Source organism: Rissa tridactyla, chromosome 4, assembly GCF_028500815.1.
Source record: "Rissa tridactyla isolate bRisTri1 chromosome 4, bRisTri1.patW.cur.20221130, whole genome shotgun sequence".
Lineage (NCBI taxonomy): Eukaryota > Metazoa > Chordata > Aves > Charadriiformes > Laridae > Rissa > Rissa tridactyla.
In genome coordinates this window covers 72,982,861-73,004,814 of record NC_071469.1, presented here as the reverse complement: position 1 = coordinate 73,004,814, position 21,954 = coordinate 72,982,861, and the positions used below count along the sequence as shown (strand labels likewise).

The window sequence follows — 21,954 nt, the reverse complement described above, 5'->3', positions numbered from 1 at the left end:
GAGCCCCCCCCCCCGGCCCCTGCCACGGGTGTTGGTGGGAACAGGGTGCAGGCGTGGGTGGGGGGTATGGGGGGGTGGGACAGCCCCTCTACTGCCCAGTATGGCCCAGTTCAGCCCTGTATAGCCCAGAATAACGCAGTAGGGTCCTGTATGGCCAAGTACAGCCCAGTATGGCCCAGTACAGCCCTATACAGCCCAGTATGGCTCAGTACAGACCAGTATCGTGCAGTGCAGTCCTATATGGCCATGTACAGCCTAGTATAATCCAGTATGGCCCAGTACAATCCTGTACAGACCAATCTGGCCCCGGACAACCCTATACATCCCAGTATGGCGCAATACAGTCCTATATGGCCCAGTATGGTTCAGCACAACCCTGTACAGCCCAGTGTGGCTCAATGCAGTCCTAAATGGCTACGTACAGACCAGTACAACCCTGTATAGCCCAGTATGGCCCAATACAGCCCTCTATGCCTCCATATGGCCAAGTACAACCCAGTATAGCCCAGTACAGCCCAGTATGGCCCAATACCACCTTGTACAGACCTGTATGGTCCCATACGGTGCTGTATAGCCCTATACAACGAAGCACCAGCCTAGTATGGTGCAGCACAGTCCTCTACATCCCAGTACGCCCCAGTACAGCCTGGTACAAGATGGACCAGTACAGCCCGGTGTGGCCCACAGCATCCCAGTCAAGTCCTTCATATCCCAGTACAGCCCACTGCTTCCCAGTCAAGGCCTCCATACCCCAGTACAGCCCTGTACAGCCTAGTATGGTGCAGCACTGTCCCCTATGTCCCAGTATGCCCCAGTACAGCCCCATGTGGCCCACCACGTCCCAGTACAGCCCCATGCAGCCCAGTGCATCTCAGTTGAGCCCTCCGTATCCTAGTACTGCCCAGTGCGGCCCACCATGTCGCAGTCAAGCCCTCTGCATCCCAGTACAGCCTAATATGGTGCAGCACAGCCCTCACTATCCCAGTATGGCCCACTACAGCCTGGTACAAGATGGACTGGTACAGCCCAGTGTGATCCACCGCATCCGAGTCAAGCCTTCCGTATCCCAGTACAGCCCAGTGTGGCCCACCATGTCCCAGTCGAGCCCTCCACAGCCCAGTACAGCCCTATTGAGCACTATACAGTCTAGTATGGTGCAGCATAGTCCTCTATAACCCAGTATGGCCCAGTACAGCCTGGTACAAGACGGACCAGTACAGCCCAGTGCGGCCCACCATGTCCCAGTTGAGTCCTCCACATCCCAGTACAGCCCTGTACAGCCCAGTGCGATCCATGGCGTTCGAGTTGAGCCTTCCATATCCCAGTACAGCCCAGTGTGGCCCGCTGCATCCCAGTTGAGTCCTCCACAGCCCAGTACAGCCCAGTGCAATCCACCGCGTCCCAGCCGAGCCCTCCACATGCCAGTACAGCCCAGTACGGCCCCGTACAGGCTAACATGGTGCAGCTCAGTCCTCTATATCCCAATACTGCCCAGTACAGCCTGGTACAAGACAGCCCAGTACAGCCCAGCGCGTCCCAGTCGAGTCCTCCATATCCTAGTACAGCCCAGTACAGCCCGGAACGGCCCGGAACGACCCGGGACGGCGCGGCTGCAGGGAGCCCTCCCGTCCGCCAGGGGGCGCGTGCGGCCGTGAGGCGGCGCGGGGCGGGGCGCATGCGCGGGGCGGGGCGTCAGCCCGGCGGCAGCGCGTAGAGGTGTCCGCTCGCCAGACCCCGGTCGCCGCTCGCCGCCATGGCTCTCCTGCACACCAGCCGGCTCCTCACCGCCCCGCGCTTCGCCGCCGCCCGCGCCAGGTGAGGCCTGAGGGGCGGCTCGGCCCCCGGGGCTGGCGGAAGGGGAATTTCCCGCCTCCGGGCCCGGTGTCCCCGTGAGGCGGGCGGGGCGGGGGGCTGCGGGGAGGAAGCGTGTCCCTGCCCGGAGCCCGTAGGGGCGGCCGGTGACGTCGGCCGTTGGGGAAGGGGGGTGTTGCCATGGTAACGGCGCTGGGATTGGCTGGGGGTTGCGGTGAGTCGGGGGGCGCGCGGCGCCTTCTTGCGTTCTGATTGGCTGCCGCCGGGGCCCGGCGCCCACCGCCAGCCTGCCCTTGAGGAACCGCCGTGGAGGGCGCGGGGCCGGCATGGACCGAGCGACGGGGCCGGGGGGGCCTGGGCACCGGGAAACGGGGCTAGGGGGTCCCTGTGCCCGGGGAAACGGGGTCGAGGGTGGCCCTTGGCACCGGGAAACCGTCTGGGGCCCTTGCCCCCGGAGAAGCGGGGTCCTGGGGCGGGGGGACCCTGCGCACCGGGAAACGGGGCCGGAGGGGCTTTGTGCACCGAGCAGTGGGGTCGGGGGGAGCCCTACGCCCCGGGAAACGGGGCCGGAGGGAACCTGTGCCTCGATAAAACCGTCTGGGGTCCCTGCATCGCGGGAAGCGGGGCCGGGGGGGAGGGAGGGAGTCCTGGGCCCCGGGAAGTGGGGCCGTGGGCGCACCCTGAGCTCCTAGAAATGGGGCTGGGGACCTTGTGCCCGGGGAAATGGAGCCCCGGCAGGGGCCCTGTGCACTGAGAAACCGGCTGGGGCCCCTGCGTCCTAGGAAGTGGGGCTGGGGGGGGACCCTCTTCACTGAGCAGCGGGGCTGGGGACCCTGCACCCTGAGAAACGGGTCTGGAGGCCCTGTGCCCCGAGAAATGGGGCTGGGGTGCTGCTGGTGGTGTGCAGCGGGGCTGGCGGGGAGGGGGGGGAGCACCTGCACCATGCAATAGGGCCGGGAGCATCCTCTGCACTGTGGCCAGCGTGCTGCTGGTGGTGTGAACCAAGAAATGGGGCCGGGGGCATCCTGTGTGGTGGGACATGGGTGCTGCTGGTGGTGTGGTGCTGCTTGGGTGCTGCAATGGGGCCGAAGGAGCCTCTGCACCCAGAAGCAGGTCTGGGGTGCTGCTGGGGGCATGCACCGTGACAGGGCACAAAGGACCTGTGCACTGCGAAATGGGGCTGGGGTCCCGCTGCCTGTCACACACCATGTAGCGGGACCAAAGGGACCCCCACGGACCATGAAATGGGGCTGGGAATTATGCACTGTGTGGCGGGTCTGCAGGGGCCCCGTTCCCCATGAAATGGGGCTGTGCTGACAGTGTGCAGTGCCGTCTGTGTTAGAGCCCTACCTCTGGGTGTGCAAAACCTGACATGAGCGGGACGGGAGCGAGGACCAGTTCTGCACTGGGATCTCTGGACTGCCCTGACTCTGAAGCCAGCAGAAGGATGGGTGGAAGGACGCTGGGTGCAGCTGGAGCCCTGTGAAAAGCCCAGAAAAACTCCACGAAGTACAGGTGACCTGAGAGCCACAGGGCGCTAGCGTGGGATGCCACCGTGGCCCGGTGGCCAAGGAGCAAGAGCGTGCAAAGGAGTCTGGGCAAGGCCTTGCTGCTCTCCAGGGACCTTTGGCTCCTGGCCTGTGCCACGTCAGGAAGCTTTAAGAAACCGTTCCTTGCCCTTGTCAGTGCAGGAAAGCAGTGGGTTTTTATTTCGCCATTCCAGCAGCTAAAGAAGGTTATTAGATATTGATTAATCCTCTTCTCTCCAACATGGCCTCTCAATACCTTGTGAGATGAATGCTCCCAGCCCCTACTTCTTCTGAGGCAGCCCTCTGGCTCTCCTCAGCAGCTACGGAGGAGCAGGCATCTAGAACTTGTGTTTTCTGCCCTTGGACTATAGTGAGCCTGCGAAAGGTATACAAGCTCGCTGGCGATAGCTTTGCTTTTCTCAAGTTTGTTAAACAGCAAAGCATAAATTACCCTGTTGAATCTAGGTCACCTAAAAGAGACGCAGACCATCCCTAGTGTAAGAAAAGAGCCTTTGTGCACAGCCCTCAGTTTTCACGTGCACGGTGTGGATGCCAAGCAGCGATTAGCAGTTTGATTGTCCCTTATCTTCAGCAACTGGGAGCTGTTAGCATCGAAATCGGGACAGAGGGTAAGAGATAGGAAACGGTCAAAATGGCTGCCTTGACAAACAAATGCTAATTCAGGTGGTAACTCAGTCTGCTGCTCTGATGTATCACCAGACAGCTATTTTAAATGCTTTTCTCAGTGGGAAGCTTACCGCAGCTGACTGGAGCAATGAATTTTTAGGCTTGAAAGGACGGTAGTAGCCAGCAGCCTGTTGGCATTGTTCTTGTGCAAATATTTGCTTTAGCTGTGGTATCCGGACAGCTTCGCCTTTGGCCCCTCCGCTCTGGCTTGCAGAGCTGCTGCAGGGCCTTTGGCAGAGGGTTTCAAATCCAGTATCTTATGTGCTTGTCCCTCAGGGGACATGGATTGGCCTCTTCACAATGGAAACCTTGACTGGACTTGTGAACACTTGCTTACCTACAGGAAAACTTGCTTTCTGGGCTTGGCTTGAGGCCATGAGCATGCTCTTAGGTCTCTGCAGCTCGGGCCATAAGTTCCACCTACGTTTTTGAAGGGTGTTGCTGGTTTATGCAGAGTTCCTGGTGCATTTTCCTACCTTCTCGCCCCATCTGTCACGCTGCGTTGCAGCTGGGCATTGAACCGGCTCGGAAGACCAGTCTGGCTGAAGAGTACGGAGACTACTTAAATACCAGGTCTGCTTGGCATCTAAACTCTGACTTGGCCACCCGTGTTCGAGTCCCATAGCTGGAGAACATGTTTTCTTTGGCCTACATCGGGTATCCCTCAGGTAGTTCAACCCCAGCTTAAACTTGCCTTCGTTTCGTTTTCCACACTGAAATACCTCCAGCCTGGCAGAGGGGATGTGCAGTTTATAACTTTGACCTTTATTCAAGACGCTTTTAACAGCTCAAAATAAAATATAACGCAGTGCAGAGACAACGATGTTACAGTAACATAGGGGTAGTGGTGCGTTAGGACTTGTGACCGTGGATCCCTAGAAGATCTCCCAAACCCCTGTCTAGAAAGCTTTGCCTCTGCCATCTCTTGGCTATCCTGAAGTGTTTGGACAACTCAGCCTGGGCTTTTTTCTCCTGTCTCCCTGGAAATGGCAGAGGAGTCTTTCTTTTGCCTTCGCCTGAAAACCTTCAGGCTGAGAACGGGAAAATCAGTCCTAAACCTACCCTTCGCTGCCTTAAGCCGATAGAAAGACTGGCTCAGAACGAAAGTACTTGACTCTCCGGAGTGCTGCAGCTTAGGTAAATGCCCACAGGATCAGCATTAATTGCAGCATTATTAGAGCCCAGTGACCTGCTTAAGTGTGTGCAGGATCGGGACCTAAATACCCAAAACACTGTAAGCCGCTTGGTGAAAAGCCCCGCAGAAAGAAGGTGCCGTCACCATCTTAAAAGCAGCAGCTCTTTAAAATAGATGGCCGGGCTCCTGCAGCCCTCCATACCAAAATAACCTTAGACCAGGTAAACTGGGGAGAGATATGCTCCTGTGCAGAGTGTATTTTTGTCTTCCCCTGCCCCTCCATTGCTGAGGAGAGGTTTTCCTGAAGCAGCACTGGATGCTGCCTGAACCTGCAGCTGGTTTTTGCCCCGACAGCCCCCTCGGCACGTCCTGCTCAGGTTGGCTCCCCCCCGCCTCCATGGCTCCCTCTCTGCAGGGTGTGTGTTGCTGGCACAACTGACTCATCCTCCTTTCTGTGTTGATCCTGTACTTAACCAGAGCGGTAATTAAGACTTGTTAGTGGTCTAGAAAATGCTAAGCACATCTTCCATTTTTAAACTACCCGAGGTGGCTCTGCCTCGTACGTGTTTGCTGCCCTTTTTTTCACAGGGCCCATCAAGAGGAGAAAGTGAGGCTTTTTACTCAGAAATACTGTGCCGATGGAAAGAGCAGTTAAGTCTGAAGACGTCAAATGATGTTTGGGGCTCCGATGAGATTCAGTCTACATACACGTGCTAGTGCAAAGTATGTTTACGTCGTGGCTAAACCGGGTCTAAATGGCCCCAAAACAGGGGCAGAGTGGAGGAGGAAGATGATTTTGTGAGTTCTGCTGATCATGTGGCGTTTGAGCTTCCTTAACCCGCCTCGTCCTGCTGCCTTCAGCTGTGCTGTGTCTGTCACCACATCGTGCAGCCGGAGGTCTGTCTGTCCTGGGGCTGGCTCCAGGCTGCCTGCATTGCCTGGGGCAGGATCCAGCCCCAGGACAGCATTCCCGGCTTGGGAAAGCTTGTTATCTTCACGTGAGCAGCAGCATTACCTGCGGGAGCCGTCTCGCTCTATGTTTCTCCTTTAACAATCAAGATTGAATCCTGTCCCAGAGGAGATAAACCAAATCTACCTTGTGCTGCATGCTTTGTCCCCCATCAAGCTCTGGGATCTGAGTAAGCGCCTGTGAATCAGAGTGCTCACAGATGTGCGGAGTCCTCTTCTTTAGTGATCCTGCCTTCAGGAGGGGGCTGTTACAGCCGTAGCTCCCTGTCAGGCAGGTTAAAAACCAGCACACCTCTTCTCTTGCATCGTCTACAAATCCGGACGTGGGACTGGGCAGAGGCTGTGGCCAAAGAGAGAATAACGGGTTTCTTTTTATAGCACCGGCCTGGTCTGCCCTTGACATTAAGAGAGCCTCTCCATCTTCAGGATGTCCTGCCAAAAGGGCAGGTTTGCAGAGCAGCTGCTGGGGAGTGGAGAGCAAAGCTCCTAACGCTACTTGACTGCAAGGGAAGGAGCCTTCACGGAAGAGCTTGTCACTTGCCACACTGGGAAGAAAGTGTCCTCTGCTATTTCCAGGAAAACAGCGTTTGGCTATGACATCTCCCTCTTCGAGTGAGGCAGAGTTTGTAGGGCAGGGAAGGGAAATATCTGCATTAAGTCAGCCAGGGTTGTGGGAAGAGCGGATTAATTTTCATGCACAAAAGCCCCTCCAGGAGTTTGGAACAGGTTCCATATTCATCCTTTGTGCAATTGCCTGGGTCTGGCCAAGGTTCCCTGGAGGGGACTAACTTAGGTGATCCCGCATGTAGGCTGTGAAGAGGCAGCACTTGGCCAGAGCATAAGAGTTTAAGGCTTGTGGTCCTGGGGCCTTTCTGGTGTCGCACATAAGGCAAGCAGGGCCATTTCTAGGCATTAATGACTTGGACGGGGTCAGTTGTTATCAGCCATGGTGAACCGAGGCTCTCTGCCTGTTCTGCAACGTGAAAATCATGGAGCATAATGGAGTTTTTTTTGTTTTTTTTCCCCGGGCTAATTCTCTTAGCGCTGCTTGTACCTTTTCCAGCGGTTTAAAGACTAGATTTCCTTTGAGGCTTTCTATCCATGTTGGTGCACGTCCTTGCCCAGTTCTCAAGCCTAATTTTTAGCTTCTTTTTTTCCCTTTCAGCTCATGGTGGTCCCACGTGGAGATGGGTCCCCCCGACCCCATCCTGGGGGTGACAGAAGCTTTCAAGCGCGACACCAACTCCAAGAAGATGAACCTGGGTGTGGGGGCGTACCGGGATGACAATGGGAAGCCTTACGTCCTGAACTGTGTTCGCAAGGTGAGCCTGGTGCTGGCTGCTGGGCAGGGCCGGATCCGGCTGTGGGGCACCCTGGGGGTTCAGGGAAGGGGAAAGCCTCTAGGCAAGGTTTGCCTGTTGGTCCTTAGAATAAACTTTGTCTCTAACAGAGCAGGACCGTGTTCCTGCATGTCTTCCTTAGCAGTACTAATGCTTCTGAGACACAACAGAACCGGTTGTTAAGCAGTAGGGGGATAAAACAGGGAATACGTGCCCTGTTCCCATCCAGGTAAATCTAATTTGTTGCTGACTTCCGCGAGCTCTCCAACCCAGCTGTCCTCGGAACTTCAAGGTGTTTCTTGAATAGGCTGGTGTTCCCTGGGCCAGCCCACATGGGAGGAAAGAGCTGACATTGTCCCCTTAATGGATTAGTCTTAGAAATTCTGCTGAGCCGTTGTTACCAGTTTCTCCATAAGCCAGTCTAAAACTTCAGCCCAGGGAGCTGGATGTGGACACTGCCCTTGAGGGGATTACGGAGCCTTTCAGGGCTGCAAGCGTAGAAATAGGCTGTTAAATAGCTGGCACACAGATTGACTGGCTGGTCTCCTTGGCGTAGGGAGGGTGCGTTGTCCATGTTTCTCATCAGTTTGGGGTTTAAATCCACCCCTTGCCCTCACTCTCCCTATGCCAGCATGTATTGCAGCTGGGTCACAACCGGGAGCCTGGGTGGTGTCACAGGAACAGCTTCCTGGTGGTATGTGAATCTGCCATGATCTGTCCCACTACCCTGGGAGCACAAATAGGGTTCCCGGAGCACTCCAGATGTCCCCGTCACTGTTTTTTTTTTCCTCAGCGTGTCTCCTTCTCTGCTGTTCTTGGTTCCGCTCTCTGATTCTGTGCTAGGTAGGGACTTGGACTGGTTTCTGATTCGAGATCTGCTTGAAAGAAGTAGAGATTAGCAAAGCTGGGGGGAGCCATGTCTAAGGGTTGGGTGAGTTAGCTTTCAGACAGGCTGCTTTCAAAATCGCCTGAGGTTTATGGATTATTTTTTTAACCTGCTCCATCTAGTTCAATAATACTCCCAGCATGACGAGGCTCTGCAAAGGGCTTGCTGCCCTCCCTGCTTTTGGGATGTCTCCCTATGGAGAGACAATCTCTGCCTTTCAGTAACAGTCAAGTCTCGCCTTCCTGCAGGACAGTTCCTACTTGGGCAAAGAAACGTGCGTCCTTGTGCAGCAGCGTTGACTTGTCACGGGCTGGAAGCGGTGCTTGCCCCTGGCACCGGGTTTCCTGGCTCTGTTGTGCCAATGCTGGCACCCACTGAGGGCTCTGGTGGCCGCTAGGCACCTTGCGCTATGGTAAAAGCTGAGTGTCACCTGAAATGTTTACTGCTGCCCTGGCTTTGAATGAGCCCTGATGTCTGAAGGGAAGCTCCTGTAAACCAACCTTTGCCCCTCTTAATTGAGCAAATGTGAAGAGAAGCGACCTTGAGCTGCCCACCATCCCCTCCACGGCGATGCCTTCCTTGCTGAATGTCTGTCTTCCTTCCCAGGCGGAGGCCATGATAGCATCCAAGAAGATGGACAAGGAGTATTTGCCCATTGCGGGGCTGGCAGATTTCACCCGGGCATCCGCAGAACTGGCTCTGGGTGAAAACAGTGAGGCTTTCAAGAGCGGCCGGGTAAGGAGCGGGCTGGGAAGCAGGGGGTGGGCAGCGCTGTCTGACGCGTGGTGGGTACGTGGGTGCCCAGCAAAAGTGGAAGGACTGGCAGGGGTCCTCATGCCTCTGAGTTGCAAGCTGGCCAGACCCAAGGCTAACTGCTTCTTCTGAAGGCTGGGGTGAAACAGCCCTTGCTGAGGAGGGGATTTGACCTTACCAGGGGTCCCAGCTCCCTGCCCTGTAACTGGAGTTGCTGACCCACGTGGTCCCCTCCAGCCCCATGTCCTTGTTTGGGTGAGCTGTCGCAGAGGTGTGCTTCTGTTAAAGCTGATGTAGTGACAGGGCTCTTCCCTGTGTCATATCATGGCTGCTCAGATTCGTGTATTTGTTTCTTCCCTTGCAGTACGTCACTGTGCAGGGTATTTCTGGGACTGGATCTCTGCGAATCGGAGCCAACTTTTTGGTGAGTCCCTGGCCAGTGGGGGAAAGAAAGGACATCTTCTGACCGGAGCTGAATCTTTGGAGTTTTCTAACTGCTTTAATCTGTTCAACCTTTTTGAACGCTCTGTCTTTCTCTTGAACAGCAACGGTTCTTCAAGTCTAGCCGTGATGTGTATCTACCCAAACCATCCTGGGGCAATCACACACCCATTTTCCGTGATGCTGGCATGCAGCTTCAGGCTTACCGCTACTACGACCCCAAGACGTGCAGCCTTGACTTCTCTGGAGCCATGGATGACATTTCCGTGAGTTGCCTTTCGTGCCTGGAAGCAAGGAGGTGCTGTGGGCAGATGGCCTAAATACGATGCCTGAAGGCACCAAATCACAGCTAGAAGCCTTGCAGAGCGTGTCTAAGCTGTCGAGGGCAAGACAGCTGAGGAGAGTGCTCAGATGTCATTAATAATTCATTCTCTGTAACATCTTCCGTAGAAAATTCCAGAGAAGAGCATCATCCTCTTGCATGCTTGTGCTCACAACCCCACTGGGGTGGATCCCCGGCAGGAGCAATGGAAGGAGTTGGCGGCTTTGGTGAAGGTGAGCAGTAGAGTGTCCTAGGGGCACTGTGCACTTCCCGGGAAACCACATCTCTGGGCTTTCATGGGTGGTGTCTGGTCTTCACTGCGCTATAAGGTTACTCCCTTCCCTGAAGCCGGGATGGGTGTCATGTTCCTGTACTGAAGACAGGAGCCAGACAAGCGCACCCATAAAGCTTCTAGCTGACCGTTAGACCTTCTGCTGGCTCCTTTCCAGGAACCTGGGGTAGGGAGACCTGAAAGGAGAGTAACAGGGTCGGCAGAGTGAGCTGTGATAACTGGAAGGTGGCTCCCAGTGCTGGTGTAATAAAAATGCCAGAAGATCTTCCATGTGGCCGGTGTCTTCTTGCAAGCTTCGGCTGGAAACAGATAGGGGCATGTTCTTCCTTCATCCCTCTCTTCCTCCCTGCTGCCCCCTCTCCTCCCTTGAGCTGTAGCCAGTGAAATTTGTTTGGCTTGAGGATGCCTGGCCATAGTAGTGTCCTTAGAATTGGTAGATATCCAAGTGGCCTCTGGGGCCTCCGGATTCCTGTGGATCTCTTGACTGAGGGGCAGTGTGGCTGGGTTATCTGCCCGGAGGCGTTGGAGGGGCTGGCACCTGCCTAAAGACTTCCCAGGTGGTTTTCCTGGAAACTGATAATACAGGAGACACCGAAATGGAATAATTTATTACTGGTGAATCCAATTCTGTCTCCTGGGTCAGACTGCACAGCCCATAAATGCACTGGGAGGGTCTTGACTTGCCGTTTTGATGTGTGGTGGGTAGCTGTGGGGTTTGGGCTGCCTTCCCTGTGGCAAACGAAGGGGAATGGTACTACTTGTGGAGGAGAACTGCCTGCATGGCTCTTTACAGCCTGCTGCCGTGCTCCCTGGAGGGGTGTTCAGCTCCTCTGACGCTCTCTCCCCTCTTTGCTGGCAGAAACGAAACCTCCTCGTGTACTTTGACATGGCCTACCAGGGTTTTGCCAGTGGGGACATCAACCGGGATGCCTGGGCTGTGCGGCATTTCATCGAGCAGGGCATCAACGTCGTCTTGTCGCAGTCCTATGCCAAGAACATGGGGCTGTATGGTGAGTAGGGCAAGTGGTGTGGAAATGGTTTCATCCAGGCTGTGGAGGGACCCCGCTGCCTCTGGGCTTTAGTAGCTGGTGTCCTTCTGCTGCCTGCATTCATCCTGCAGCACTGATCAAGGCACAGGAGACAACCCACTCGAGAAGGAGACCCTTGTCGAGAGCAGGGCTCTGCTAAAGCTGTGTGGCATTTGGATAAGTCCTGCCTCAGCCCTGGGTATCCAAGGGCAGAGGCTGGGACCTGATTGCCCCCTCCCTCTTTTAGGAGAGCGTGCGGGTGCCTTCACGGTGGTCTGCAGTGATGCAGAGGAAGCCAAGAGGGTCGAATCGCAGCTGAAGATCCTCATCCGCCCCATGTACTCCAACCCACCCCTGAATGGAGCTCGCATCGCCTCTATCATCCTGAACACCCCTGACCTGCGGAAGGAATGGTAAGAGGGAAACCCTGACGCTCACGACAGCGAGACGCGAGGTCTCTTTGGCAGCCCTGTGTGGTGCTTACTGCCTGCTGCTGTCGTGGGCAGCTCAGCTTCAGGGGTACAGTCACAACCCTGCACCACCCCTTTCCTCTGGAGAAATCCCTGCTCGTGTCCTGGCATCAGCTGGTACCAATCCAGCCTGACACAAACAGGTTTCCCTTGTGTTACCAAGGCAGAAAACACTGTAAAGGAGGAGGTAAAGCTCCCTTGGGATTGAGCACTGCAGGAGCTGCCTACCCAAGGAGTAGAGAAGACAGACGAAAAGCATTGTAGCCACATAGTATGTCTCACACAGAGGAACTGGAAGCGTAAGCCCCCTGTGAATGAGACGCAGGAATGTAACCCTCGTGCCCTAAGCCTGCTTCCTGGCATCAGCCTGTGCTGCTCTCCCAGCCCCGTGGTGGTGAGTCCCTGCTGGCAGCTGGCCTGGCAGAACAAAGGCTGGCAGTGTGCGGTGGCCTCGCTGGGAGCTGCGTTCCTTTGGCAGGCTGATGCTGGTGCCTGATCCAGGGCCCAGCAGAGACATCTCCTAGCTGTGCTTGCCTTGGAGCAGGGCATGTCTGCCTGCGCTGGGACATATCAGAGGTTTAGGTAGCGCTGCCATGGGGCCTCCTACTCACCCGTGGCTTTTGGAAGCGAGAGGTGCCGATGGTCTGGTAGTAGTGTCCAACAGCCATGGTATAAATAAATAGCCGTCATCTTCAGATCCTGGGAGAAAGAAGCAGCTCCCCAGCTGGAGCTACAGGTTCATGCTCTCTGGTCTTTGCTTATCTGCATCCCCCGTGTTTTTGGGGTACGAGGCTCTTCCAGGTGGAGGGGGTTGATTCCTGGTAGGCAGGGAATTGGTGTGTCCCAGCCCTGCTCTGATGGTTCCTGGGTTGGCTTCTCAGGCTCGTGGAGGTGAAGGGCATGGCCGACCGGATCATCAGCATGCGGACGCAGCTGGTGTCCAACCTCAAGAAAGAGGGATCCTCCCACAACTGGCAGCACATCACTGACCAGATCGGCATGTTCTGCTTCACTGGGCTGAAGCCTGAGCAGGTAAACGCAGTTCCTGTGGTCTCAAGGTGTTGTTTGCAGTCCTGCTCAGTAAGATATTGACTGCGGGTGCCAAAATGAGCCTTTGTGGGCAGCTCTTCCTCTAGGAGGAACATCCTCCAAGCCCACCACGCTGGAGCCTCATGGGGATCCATGTCTTGTTTTGCTCCCTGCTGTGCTTATGGAGGTTGAAAGCAGACATGGCCTGCTTATCTGTCAAAGGAAGGAGTTGCTTGGTGCCCCTCTGAGGTGACTTTAAAGGTCAGCTCAAGTGAGGTGACCCTCCTGGCTGAACATCTGCAGTGTTCGTGTGTTGCCCGGAGCTGAGTAGCATCTCTTGGTTTACAGGGTGGCACTGCTGGCTCTGCAGGTGGTGGGATGCCATGTCTGCTGGCTCCCAGTTCCCTTTCAGTTCTGGCAAACTGGGTAAATTTGCACTCTGCTAACAGATTAGAAGTTGGCTGCGGTTTGAACTCTGCTCTTTCCCCCTCCAGGTGGAGCGGCTGACCAAGGAGTTCTCCATCTATATGACAAAGGACGGACGAATCTCTGTGGCGGGAGTTACGTCGGGCAATGTAGGTTACCTGGCTCATGCCATCCATCAAGTCACAAAGTAAAGACAAAGGTGTGCCCTGGAGCCGGTGGCCTTCCCTTCCCCACCGGTCGAAGATGGGGAGGGAAAGGAAACAAGCAGAATACTTCCAACCACAGCACTTGACGCCGCTGCTGAATGTATCTTGTAGATGAGTTGTTGTAGAAGCCTAGTGAAAACCACCCTGTGTTGTGGAGCAGGGACATCATTGCTGGCTCCTGCTCGGCACAGCCCTTGTCCCCTGCTGTCCATCCTTTGTCCATCAGCCCCAGCACCCATCCGCGCTGGAGGAAGCAAATGCTTAGCACTGCCATCCTACCGGCGTAGGCACCAAAGGCTTCCCCACGCTGGTTTCTCCATGAGAAGGCTTTGTGAGGCGGCAGGCGGGGAGCTGGGAGGGCTGCTCAGGTACACCCCTGCCACATCCTCGGCCCATCCCTGCTGCCAGCAGGCTCCGTCCCGTGGGCTGGGCAGCACCAAAGTTGCCCTCCGACAACCAGCTCTGAGGACTTCTCACTACTAAAATCTGTTCCATTGGTGGCTTTGCTCTTTTCCATCTGGGAATCTCCTTTCAGGTGTAATTCACAGTGGCAATGGTGTGGGGGGCAGTGTCCCTGGTTCTCCTGACTTCACTCCCCCGCCCTGGGGCAAAACAGTTTCTTACCCCCCCCAACCCCCAATAAGAACCTCCTCTGAAAACTGCTCTCTGTTGGTCTCTGCTTCTCCCCGTTCCTGTCCCCCACAGCCATGAGCCAAGAGGTGGGCCCTGCTGTGTCCACCCTCGCATGAGGTGTCCCTCAGCTGCTCTGGTGACACCAGAAAACAGGAGGGAAAGATTCCTGGGGGAAGTCAGAGCTGCCGACTCAAAAAGCATTCTGTCCTTTTGAACTGAGTGTCCCTGAGGCCCCGTGACTCACTGGGCTCTGATTTTTAATCCAAATAAAGTGGTGCACGGCTGTGTTGAGCTGGGGACTTCCTCCTCTCATCGTGCAGCTGGATCCTGTTCCTTCCGTGCACCGAATGTTCCCTCTCAGGGATGTGCCAGTGCAGGGGATCTTGTATGGCCAGTGAAACGCTCATCTCCAGAGCATCCTACCCGGAGAGAAGGCAGTTCCCCGCTCCCTGTGCCCCAGCAGCACTGGGAGGGGGGGTGGGCTGAGGCTGCCCCAGGTGGGACTCAGTGTCACGGAGCTGAAATTGAAGCCTGCGGGGTTGAACGTGGGCATCACTGGGGAGAACATGAATTCCCAAGGGCTGTCTGCCCTGTGCCTGGCCACTGGAGCACAAAGGAGTTTACAGCAGGCAAAGGTCCCTCCTTAGGTGGTCCTGGGCGGGGGGGGGTTTATCTCGGTCTGTGTGAGCTTTCTCCATCTGCTGGCACCTTTCCCCTCTGCAGCCGTACCGAGGCATTTAGCAGAGTAGTCTTCGTTTCTCATTCCTGCCCAGAGCAGCCGTGTTCTCCTGGGAGCTGGGACGGGCCCATCTAGTGCAGAGGAGCTGCTTGTGCAGGACAGGGAGGGCTGGAGCCCCCTTGCTGCTCTCTGACAGACCCTTTGCACTTCAAGGGCAACAACTAAGGGCGCATTAAAAAGAGCGTGGCCAGCAGATAGAGGGAGGTCATCCTCCTCCTCTACTCTGCCCTGATGAGGCCACATCTGGAGTGCTGTGTCCAGTGCTGGGTTCCCCGGTTCAAGAGCAACAGGGAACTGCTGGAGAGTCCAGTGGGGGCTACGAAGATGTTGAGGGTCCTGGAGCCCCTCTCTGCTGAGGAAAGGCTGGGAGACCAGGGGCTGTTTAGCCTGGAGAAGAGCAGACTGAGGGGGGGATCTCATCAATATCCAAAGGGCGGGTGGCAAGAGGACGGGGCTAGGCTCTTCTCAGTGGTGCCCGGGGACAGGAGAAGGGGTAATGGGCACAAGCTGGAACACAGGAAATTCCATCTCAATATGAGGAAAAACTTTCCTGTGAGGGTGGCAGAGCCCTGGCACAGGCTGCCCAGAGACGTGGTGGAGTCTCCATCTCTGGAGACATTCCAAACCCACCTGGACACGTTCCTGTGCCACCTGCTGTGGGTGACCCTGCTCTGGCAGGGGGTTCTACAAGATGATCTCCAGAGTTCCCTTCCAACCTCACCGTTCTGTGATTGTTTACACGTCTGATACCCACAGCCTCTGCTTGCTCCCATGATGTGTGCAATAAACTGCTTTCCATGCTGCTGCCGCTGCCATAGGTGCTGCCCCACGGCGCTACGGGTTCTGGTGCTGTGGTCCCCGGTTCTGCGTGGCTCCAGAGCTGCTTCCAGGTTGCGGAGAGCCCTTTTAACCTCGCGTTAGGCCTTTCTGCTGCCCCTTCTGTTACAATAAAAGTAGAGCTGGAGCACAGCCCTGCCTTCTCTCCCGGTCATTGGTCTCTCTGGGTTCAGCTGCAGAGTGGAGGGGATGGGTTTCCCGAAGCGGGGGAGCCTGGCCGCGGTTCCCTGGGGATGAGCATCCTTTCCTCGGGATGAGCATCCCTCCCCAGGGATGGGCATCCCTCCCTGGGGATGCGCATCCCTTCCTCAGGATTAGCATCCCTTCCCGGGGAAGGGCATTCCTCCCCGGGGATGGGCATCCCTTCCTCGGGATTAGCATCCCTTCCCGGGTAAGGGCATCCCTTCCCAGAATGAGCATCCCTCCCTGGGGATTAGCATCCCTTCCCGGGGAAGGGCATTCCTCCCCGGGGATGGGCATCCCTTCCCGGGGAAGGGCATTCCTCCCTGGGGATTAGCATCCCTCCCCGGAGATGGGCATCCCTTCCTCGGGATGAGCATCCCTCCCCGGGGATTGGCATCCCTTCCCGGGATGAGCATGCTTTCCGGGAGAAGGGCATTCCTCCCCGGGGATGGTCACCCCTCCCCGGGGCCGGGCTGGGGGGCGGGCCGGGCTGCGGACTACAAGCCCCGGCGTGCAGCGGGGAGGGCGGTGCCGGGCGCTGCGCCGCCGCCGAGCCCGAACGGGGCCGGGGCCGGGGCCGGAGCGGAGCGCGCTCCCAGCGCCCGGTGAGTGGGGCCGGGGCACGGGGGTACCGGGGTGGGGGGAGCCCCCCGAGGACACCCCCCCCCGGGGACATCCCCCGCAAAGGCGGGGTGACGGCCACCAGGGCCTCGCTTCTCCCGCAGCGGGGCGGCGGCGGGGCCCCCGCGGGTCTGTCGGGTCACCCTCGGGGGAAGAGGCGGCTCTGGTTGTCGCCGGCGTGGTGGCTTTGCCTGGGGTAGAGGGACAGCCGGGCGCCCGGCGGCATCCTCCTCCCACCCCCTTCCTCGCCCGGGCGGGGGTTCGGCCAAAGCGGACCCCCGTGTCACCATGGGTGACAGCAGACCCACCGGCCTGGGGACCGGGGACCTCTCGCAGACCTGCGGGGTGTTTCTCCAGAAACCTCTGAAGAGGATTCGTACTCAAGCCTGGGGTTTAAATAGCCTAGAAAAAAGGGGAAAAAGATATTTTCCTTGAAAAGAGATTTCCTTTGGCTGTGTAGGTCCCCGCGAAGCCCTGCCAGGTTGGGAGGGTTGAGATCTCCTTCAGCTTGGGGCCACTGGGGTGAGACCTAGGCCGCCCAACCCCCGAGGGCTGCGGTGCTGGAAACACCAGGTCTTCGGGTCCATAAGCTTCTGAGACATCTCGTGCCAATGGTCACCCTGGGGTGGCACTGGAAGGGGCAGGTCCTGCTTTTTCTGGCAACGCAATGTTTTGCTGCCTGCATGGGTTGTTCCAGCGGAGCCCGGCCCTGACCTTTCCCCGGGAGCACGTGCGCAGCGGCTCTCGCAGAGCTGGCAGGAATCGGGGTTGGAAAGCAGGAAGCGAGCCCTGACGCTGGGTCTCGTGCCCGCGGCGAGGCGAGTCCTGCCCTGTGCCTGCAGCTCCCCGCCAGCGTCCTCGCATTTGGGGGACAAGAGGTGAGTCCTGCCATATCTGCTGGAGTGAGGACACCTGCGTGCTGTGACCCCCAAGCTGAGACCCGGGGAACTCATTTCCTTTGTGTCCCTGTTGCCCAGGTTGTCCCTTGTTAACGTACATTAATTAACATCTACTGTGTCCTTCTTCCTCCCCTTCTAGGAGCAGCTAAGTGGTTGACCATTTGCTGCCCTCCCTGCCTGATGGAGCCAGCGCTGGCGGACGACCTTCCTCGAGGTGGCCGGCAGAGCCCGGTGCAGGAGCTCTAGTGGGACATCAACGGTGGCGTGTGCCACCCAAGGAGGGACGATGGCTCAGGGCACCGGGAGCATCAACAGCGACTACAAGGATTGGGAGTGGAGCGCTGATGCCGGGGAACGGGCCAGGCTCCTGCAGAGCCCCAGCGTGGAGACAGTGCCGAAGAGCGGAGAGAGCCAAGGAAATGGCCTGGGGGCCACGTCAGCTTTGGGAGCGGTCTTCATCGTGGTCAATGCTGCCCTCGGGGCTGGGCTGCTCAACTTCCCCGCCGCCTTCAGCATGGCCGGCGGCGTGGCTGCGGGCATTGCGCTGCAGATGGTGAGAGGGTGGGGAAGGGACAGTCCCCTGTCCCACTCTAGGAGGGGACATGGGGGGGACGTGCAGAACTCCAGAAGGGACTCAGGCTCCTGGTGGGCGAGGTGCACCAGAGATGCTCTGTGTGTTTGGGGGTGGCTACCTGGGGTGGCTTTGGGGACCCTGTCACGCTGTTGCCTCAGTGTCCCCTCCCTGTCTCTTCCCCACCCCAGTGCATGTTGATCTTCATCATCGGAGGCTTGGTCATCCTGGCGTACTGCTCACAGGCCAGCAATGAGCGGACCTACCAGGAGGTCGTGTGGGCTGTCTGCGGGAAGGTGCCTGGCGTGCTGTGCGAGGTGGCCATTGCCGTCTACACCTTTGGCACCTGCATTGCTTTCCTTATCATCATCGGAGACCAGGAGGACAAGAGTAAGTGTGTCCCATGGAGGTGAAAAAATAACCAGTCGCTGTCCCTTCAGCTGGAAGGGGACAACCTGACCGCCCTGGTTGTCCCCACAGTCATTGCTGCTCTGGTGACGGAGCCTGAGGAAGCTGGGAGCGGCCGCTGGTACACGGACCGCAAGTTCACCATCAGCATCACCGCCTTCCTCCTCATCCTGCCCCTCTCCATCCCCAAGGAGATTGGCTTCCAAAAATACGCCAGGTGGGTGGTGGAGAGAGCGCTCTGGGGCTGGGAGCTGGGGTGGGCCAGCAGGCACCCAACTAAGCATGGTCCCAGAGGATGAGGAGTGGAAACACCATGGTTCTAGTGCCCCTGAGGGGTTGGACATCTCCTCCCTGTGCCTCAGTTTCCCCATCTGGGAAGCAGAGGAGCTGCTGAGCACTGTGAGGCCACAGTGTTGTGCTCCAGGGCTTGTGTCCCTCTGTTCTACTTGCTGGAAGAACTACAGAGACTTTCAACTGCATCATCCCCTGTCTTTGGAGTTGGCCACCCAGCAGAAAGGATAACCAGTAAGGGTCCCCGGGCCAGGTGTTCTGCAGGCCAGCCCTGCTCTACCAAGCATCTTGGTGTAACCTGGCTGCTGCAGCTGGACCAGGGCCACTCGCCTTTCTCCTGCCCAAAAGCCAGTCCATCCCCTTGCTGGCACATCTGCCGCTCACAGCGCTACGGGACAGCCCCCAAGCGCAGCATCTGCTCTGGGGACAGCGGGTGACAGTGCCTGGCACGTGCCCCTGGGAAGGGAGAGCAGGATTGGTCCTGATGGGAAGGACTGGGGTGGCCTGGGCTGTGCAGGGTGGAAGGTGGGGATGGAGAGGCTCGAGGAAACCCTCCACAGAGCAGGAAGGCAGCTGACAACCTCCTGTCCCCTCTTGCAGCTCCCTAAGCGTGATTGGCACGTGGTACGTCACGGCAGTCATTATCATCAAGTACATCTGGCCCGACAAGGAGCTTGTGCCTGTGGAGATCCCCACCAGGTGAGCGCAAGAGACACGATGCTGACGGTGGCCATCACAGCGCCGCAGGGCCAGGCAGGGCTGTGGGAGCGAGGGCTGTAAAGGCTGGGAACAAATCCTTCACGAGTCCCATCCCTGGGCCCGGGGACGCTGCGTGTTGCTGCCAGGAGCTCCCAAGTGGCTGCATCTCTGCGTGTTTCCGAGGAGCGGGTGGTGAAGGAGAGGAAAGAGACCTCTTGGAGGTCCCCATGGCTTCATCGCAGGTTTTTGAGGAGAGATGATTGACTTTTAGCTCCGATACAGCCAGGCCCAGAGTTCCCCGTGCAGCGCTTGTGCTCACCCAGCAGCAAGGGGTGTGTCTATTTTAGGATGATTTTGGGTTATTTCCTCGGCCAGCACAGCCCCTGTGGCTTGTCCCCTCCCTCATGGTTTGGGGACGTTTACGGACCCAGCGCGGGCAGTGGGAATTTTAGGGCAGAGCAAAGTTTAGACCAGTTTTCGGCACCACCCAAGTAGACTCTTATTTTTTTTAATGATACTTTTATTTTTTTAAGTCCTCAATTTTGTCTGGTTCTGTCTCGGTGAAAGGCCCTGGTCTTCAGGGAGTGCCAGGTCCCAGGAAAACCTCGCTCCGTGCAAAGGCATCATTCCAAGTGGGGGGACATGGTAGCTGCAGGGGGGAGCAGGTCAGCAGAGGAGCGAGCCCATCACTGAGCACCTCTGGGGCACTGGGTAGGGGGCGGGGGGCCCTGGTCTGACCAGTGGGTGTTTCTCTCCTGCCAGCCCCTCCACCTGGACGGCCGTCTTCAATGCTGTGCCCACCATCTGCTTTGGCTTCCAGGTAAGGGAGGAGCCCGGCGCTCCCCTTCCCACCCTGCGGCCACCTGGGTGGGGGACTGGCGTGGTCCAGGGATGCTCCCCTGGGTGACCGGCCCAAACCCTCCGCTGTGTGCTCACCACATGGTTTTGCGAGGGGGCTGAAGCCAGTTTAACATCTCTCCGCCCCTGATTGGAGATGAATGAATTTTACCCGAGCTGGGAAGACCAGGGCAGCCTGTCCTCCCCTTTTCTTCACCAGTGACAAACCTCTGGGGATCACGATGTCACAAAAAACCTGGGAATATCACACGTGGGATCCCGTGTGGCTCCCCGTGTGCTCAGGCTCAGCCCATCGTGTGTCCCCGCTCTCTCTCTGTGTTCCCGGCAGTGCCACGTGAGCAGCGTCCCCGTCTTTAACAGCATGAAGCAGCCAGAGGTGAAGACCTGGGGGGCAGTGGTGACGGCAGCCATGGTGATTGCTCTCTTCGTCTACACGGGCACTGGTGAGCCAGGGGACACCGTGTGAGCTTGGCATGGTCCTCAGAGGGGCTGTGAGCTTCTGGAGAGCAGGGACACTCTGGTCAGCCAGCAGGACAGAGCAGGAAGGGATGGAAGTCCATCTCAACCCCCTTCAGTGTGCCCTGTGCCATATCCATCCAAGTCTGGTCCCTCAAACACACATGCAGGAGGCTTGTCCCCGTCCCCCGCTGATTGCTCCCTTCCTGGCAGGTGTCTGTGGCTTCCTGACCTTTGGAGCCGGCGTGGAGCAGGACGTCTTGCTGTCCTACCCCTCCAACGACATCCCCGTTGCTCTCGCCCGGGCCTTCATCATCCTCTGCGTGCTGACGTCCTACCCCATCCTGCACTTCTGCGGCCGGTGAGTGCTAGGAGGAGGCAGGGGCTGGTGTGGGCAGGAGGGGCGGCTTGAGGAAACCCCCCTGCCCCACATCTGTGCCCACAGGGCTGTCTTGGAGGGTCTCTGGCTCCGCTACACCGGGGTGACAGTGGAGGAGGATGTGATTCGGGAGCGGAGGAGGCGCCTGCTTCAGACCATCAGCTGGTTCCTCCTGACCCTCCTCCTCGCTCTCTTCATCCCCGACATTGGCAAAGTCATCTCTGTCATCGGGGGCTTGGCTGCCTGCTTCATCTTCGTCTTCCCAGGTAGGGCATCCCGGGATGCTCAGGGGCTGGCGGAGATCTCTTGGCTTCGTGTCTTGAAGAGGGAGGGAGTGGGATGGAGATGCAGGAACCAGGACGACGTTCAAGAAGGACAATAGTGTGGCATGAGGTCGGTCAGCAGCCCAACTATTCTGACTGGACTGTCTGCTCTGTAAGGGGGAGTGTGTCTCCATGGCCTGTGGGGTGTCCACTCGGGCCTCGTCTGGGTTTAATTTGCCTCCTCTCCCTCTCAGGGCTCTGCCTGATTCAAGCCAAGCTCTCTGAGATCCAAGAAACCAGGGCGATCAGGTAACTGAGACGCACTTCTCTCTCTGCTTTCCCTGTGGATGTTGGCATGAGGGTCTCCTCTAACCATGCCCTGTCCTCCTGTATCCACAGCTGGTGGGCCCAGGTCAGCTACGGGGTGTTCATGGTCACCCTCGGAGCATTCATCTTTGGACAGACCACTGCCAACGCCATCTTTGTGGATCTCACAGCCTGACTCCTCCTCCAGGCTGGACCGCGCTGCTGCTGTGGGGATGCAGATTTCCCCTAGGACCAAAGGGATGCGGGGAGAAAACACGTTGGCATGCTGGGAAGACCCAAGAGGAGCGTTGCAATGTGGGGCTTGGCTGAAAGAGCCCTGCGGTGGTTTGTATCTCATTGTCTTAACGCACCAGGCAGTCAGGCTTGTCCTCTCAGCCCTGACTCCCTGGTGAAGCCAGAGCATCACTACAAGGGGACCTGTAGTCCAGGCCAAGCCCTTTCTGCCCCTCAGGGCTGGACATCACT

General features: G+C 57.6%; 2 protein-coding genes across 5 annotated transcripts; both read left to right on the top strand.

Annotated features, from left to right (window-relative positions):
* Window positions 1-1,656: 1,656 nt before the first annotated feature.
* Window positions 1,657-14,249, top strand: GOT2 (glutamic-oxaloacetic transaminase 2). Its single transcript, XM_054200176.1, has 10 exons — window positions 1,657-1,815; window positions 7,298-7,454; window positions 8,965-9,093; window positions 9,476-9,535; window positions 9,657-9,818; window positions 10,003-10,107; window positions 11,026-11,176; window positions 11,442-11,607; window positions 12,546-12,696; window positions 13,188-14,249. Exons 1-10 carry the CDS (start codon window positions 1,754-1,756, stop codon window positions 13,308-13,310), a joined length of 1,266 nt encoding a protein of 421 aa, XP_054056151.1. The 5' UTR covers window positions 1,657-1,753; the 3' UTR covers window positions 13,311-14,249.
* A 1,982-nt stretch (window positions 14,250-16,231) lies between these two features.
* On the top strand, window positions 16,232-21,808 carry SLC38A7 (solute carrier family 38 member 7). 4 transcript variants are annotated; one of them, XM_054200927.1, is made up of 12 exons: window positions 16,252-16,322; window positions 17,036-17,216; window positions 17,377-17,790; window positions 18,000-18,198; window positions 18,289-18,433; window positions 19,108-19,206; window positions 19,969-20,026; window positions 20,393-20,507; window positions 20,734-20,881; window positions 20,966-21,165; window positions 21,417-21,471; window positions 21,562-21,808. In XM_054200927.1, exons 3-12 carry the CDS (start codon window positions 17,524-17,526, stop codon window positions 21,662-21,664), a joined length of 1,389 nt encoding a protein of 462 aa, XP_054056902.1. In that variant the 5' UTR covers window positions 16,252-16,322; window positions 17,036-17,216; window positions 17,377-17,523; the 3' UTR covers window positions 21,665-21,808. The 4 variants fall into 4 exon arrangements, with proteins under 4 accessions (XP_054056900.1, XP_054056902.1, XP_054056901.1 ...); XM_054200926.1 differs by having other exon boundaries at window positions 16,307-16,322; window positions 16,799-17,216; XM_054200925.1 differs by lacking the exon at window positions 17,036-17,216 and having other exon boundaries at window positions 16,232-16,322.
* The last annotated feature ends 146 nt before the right edge of the window (window positions 21,809-21,954 follow it).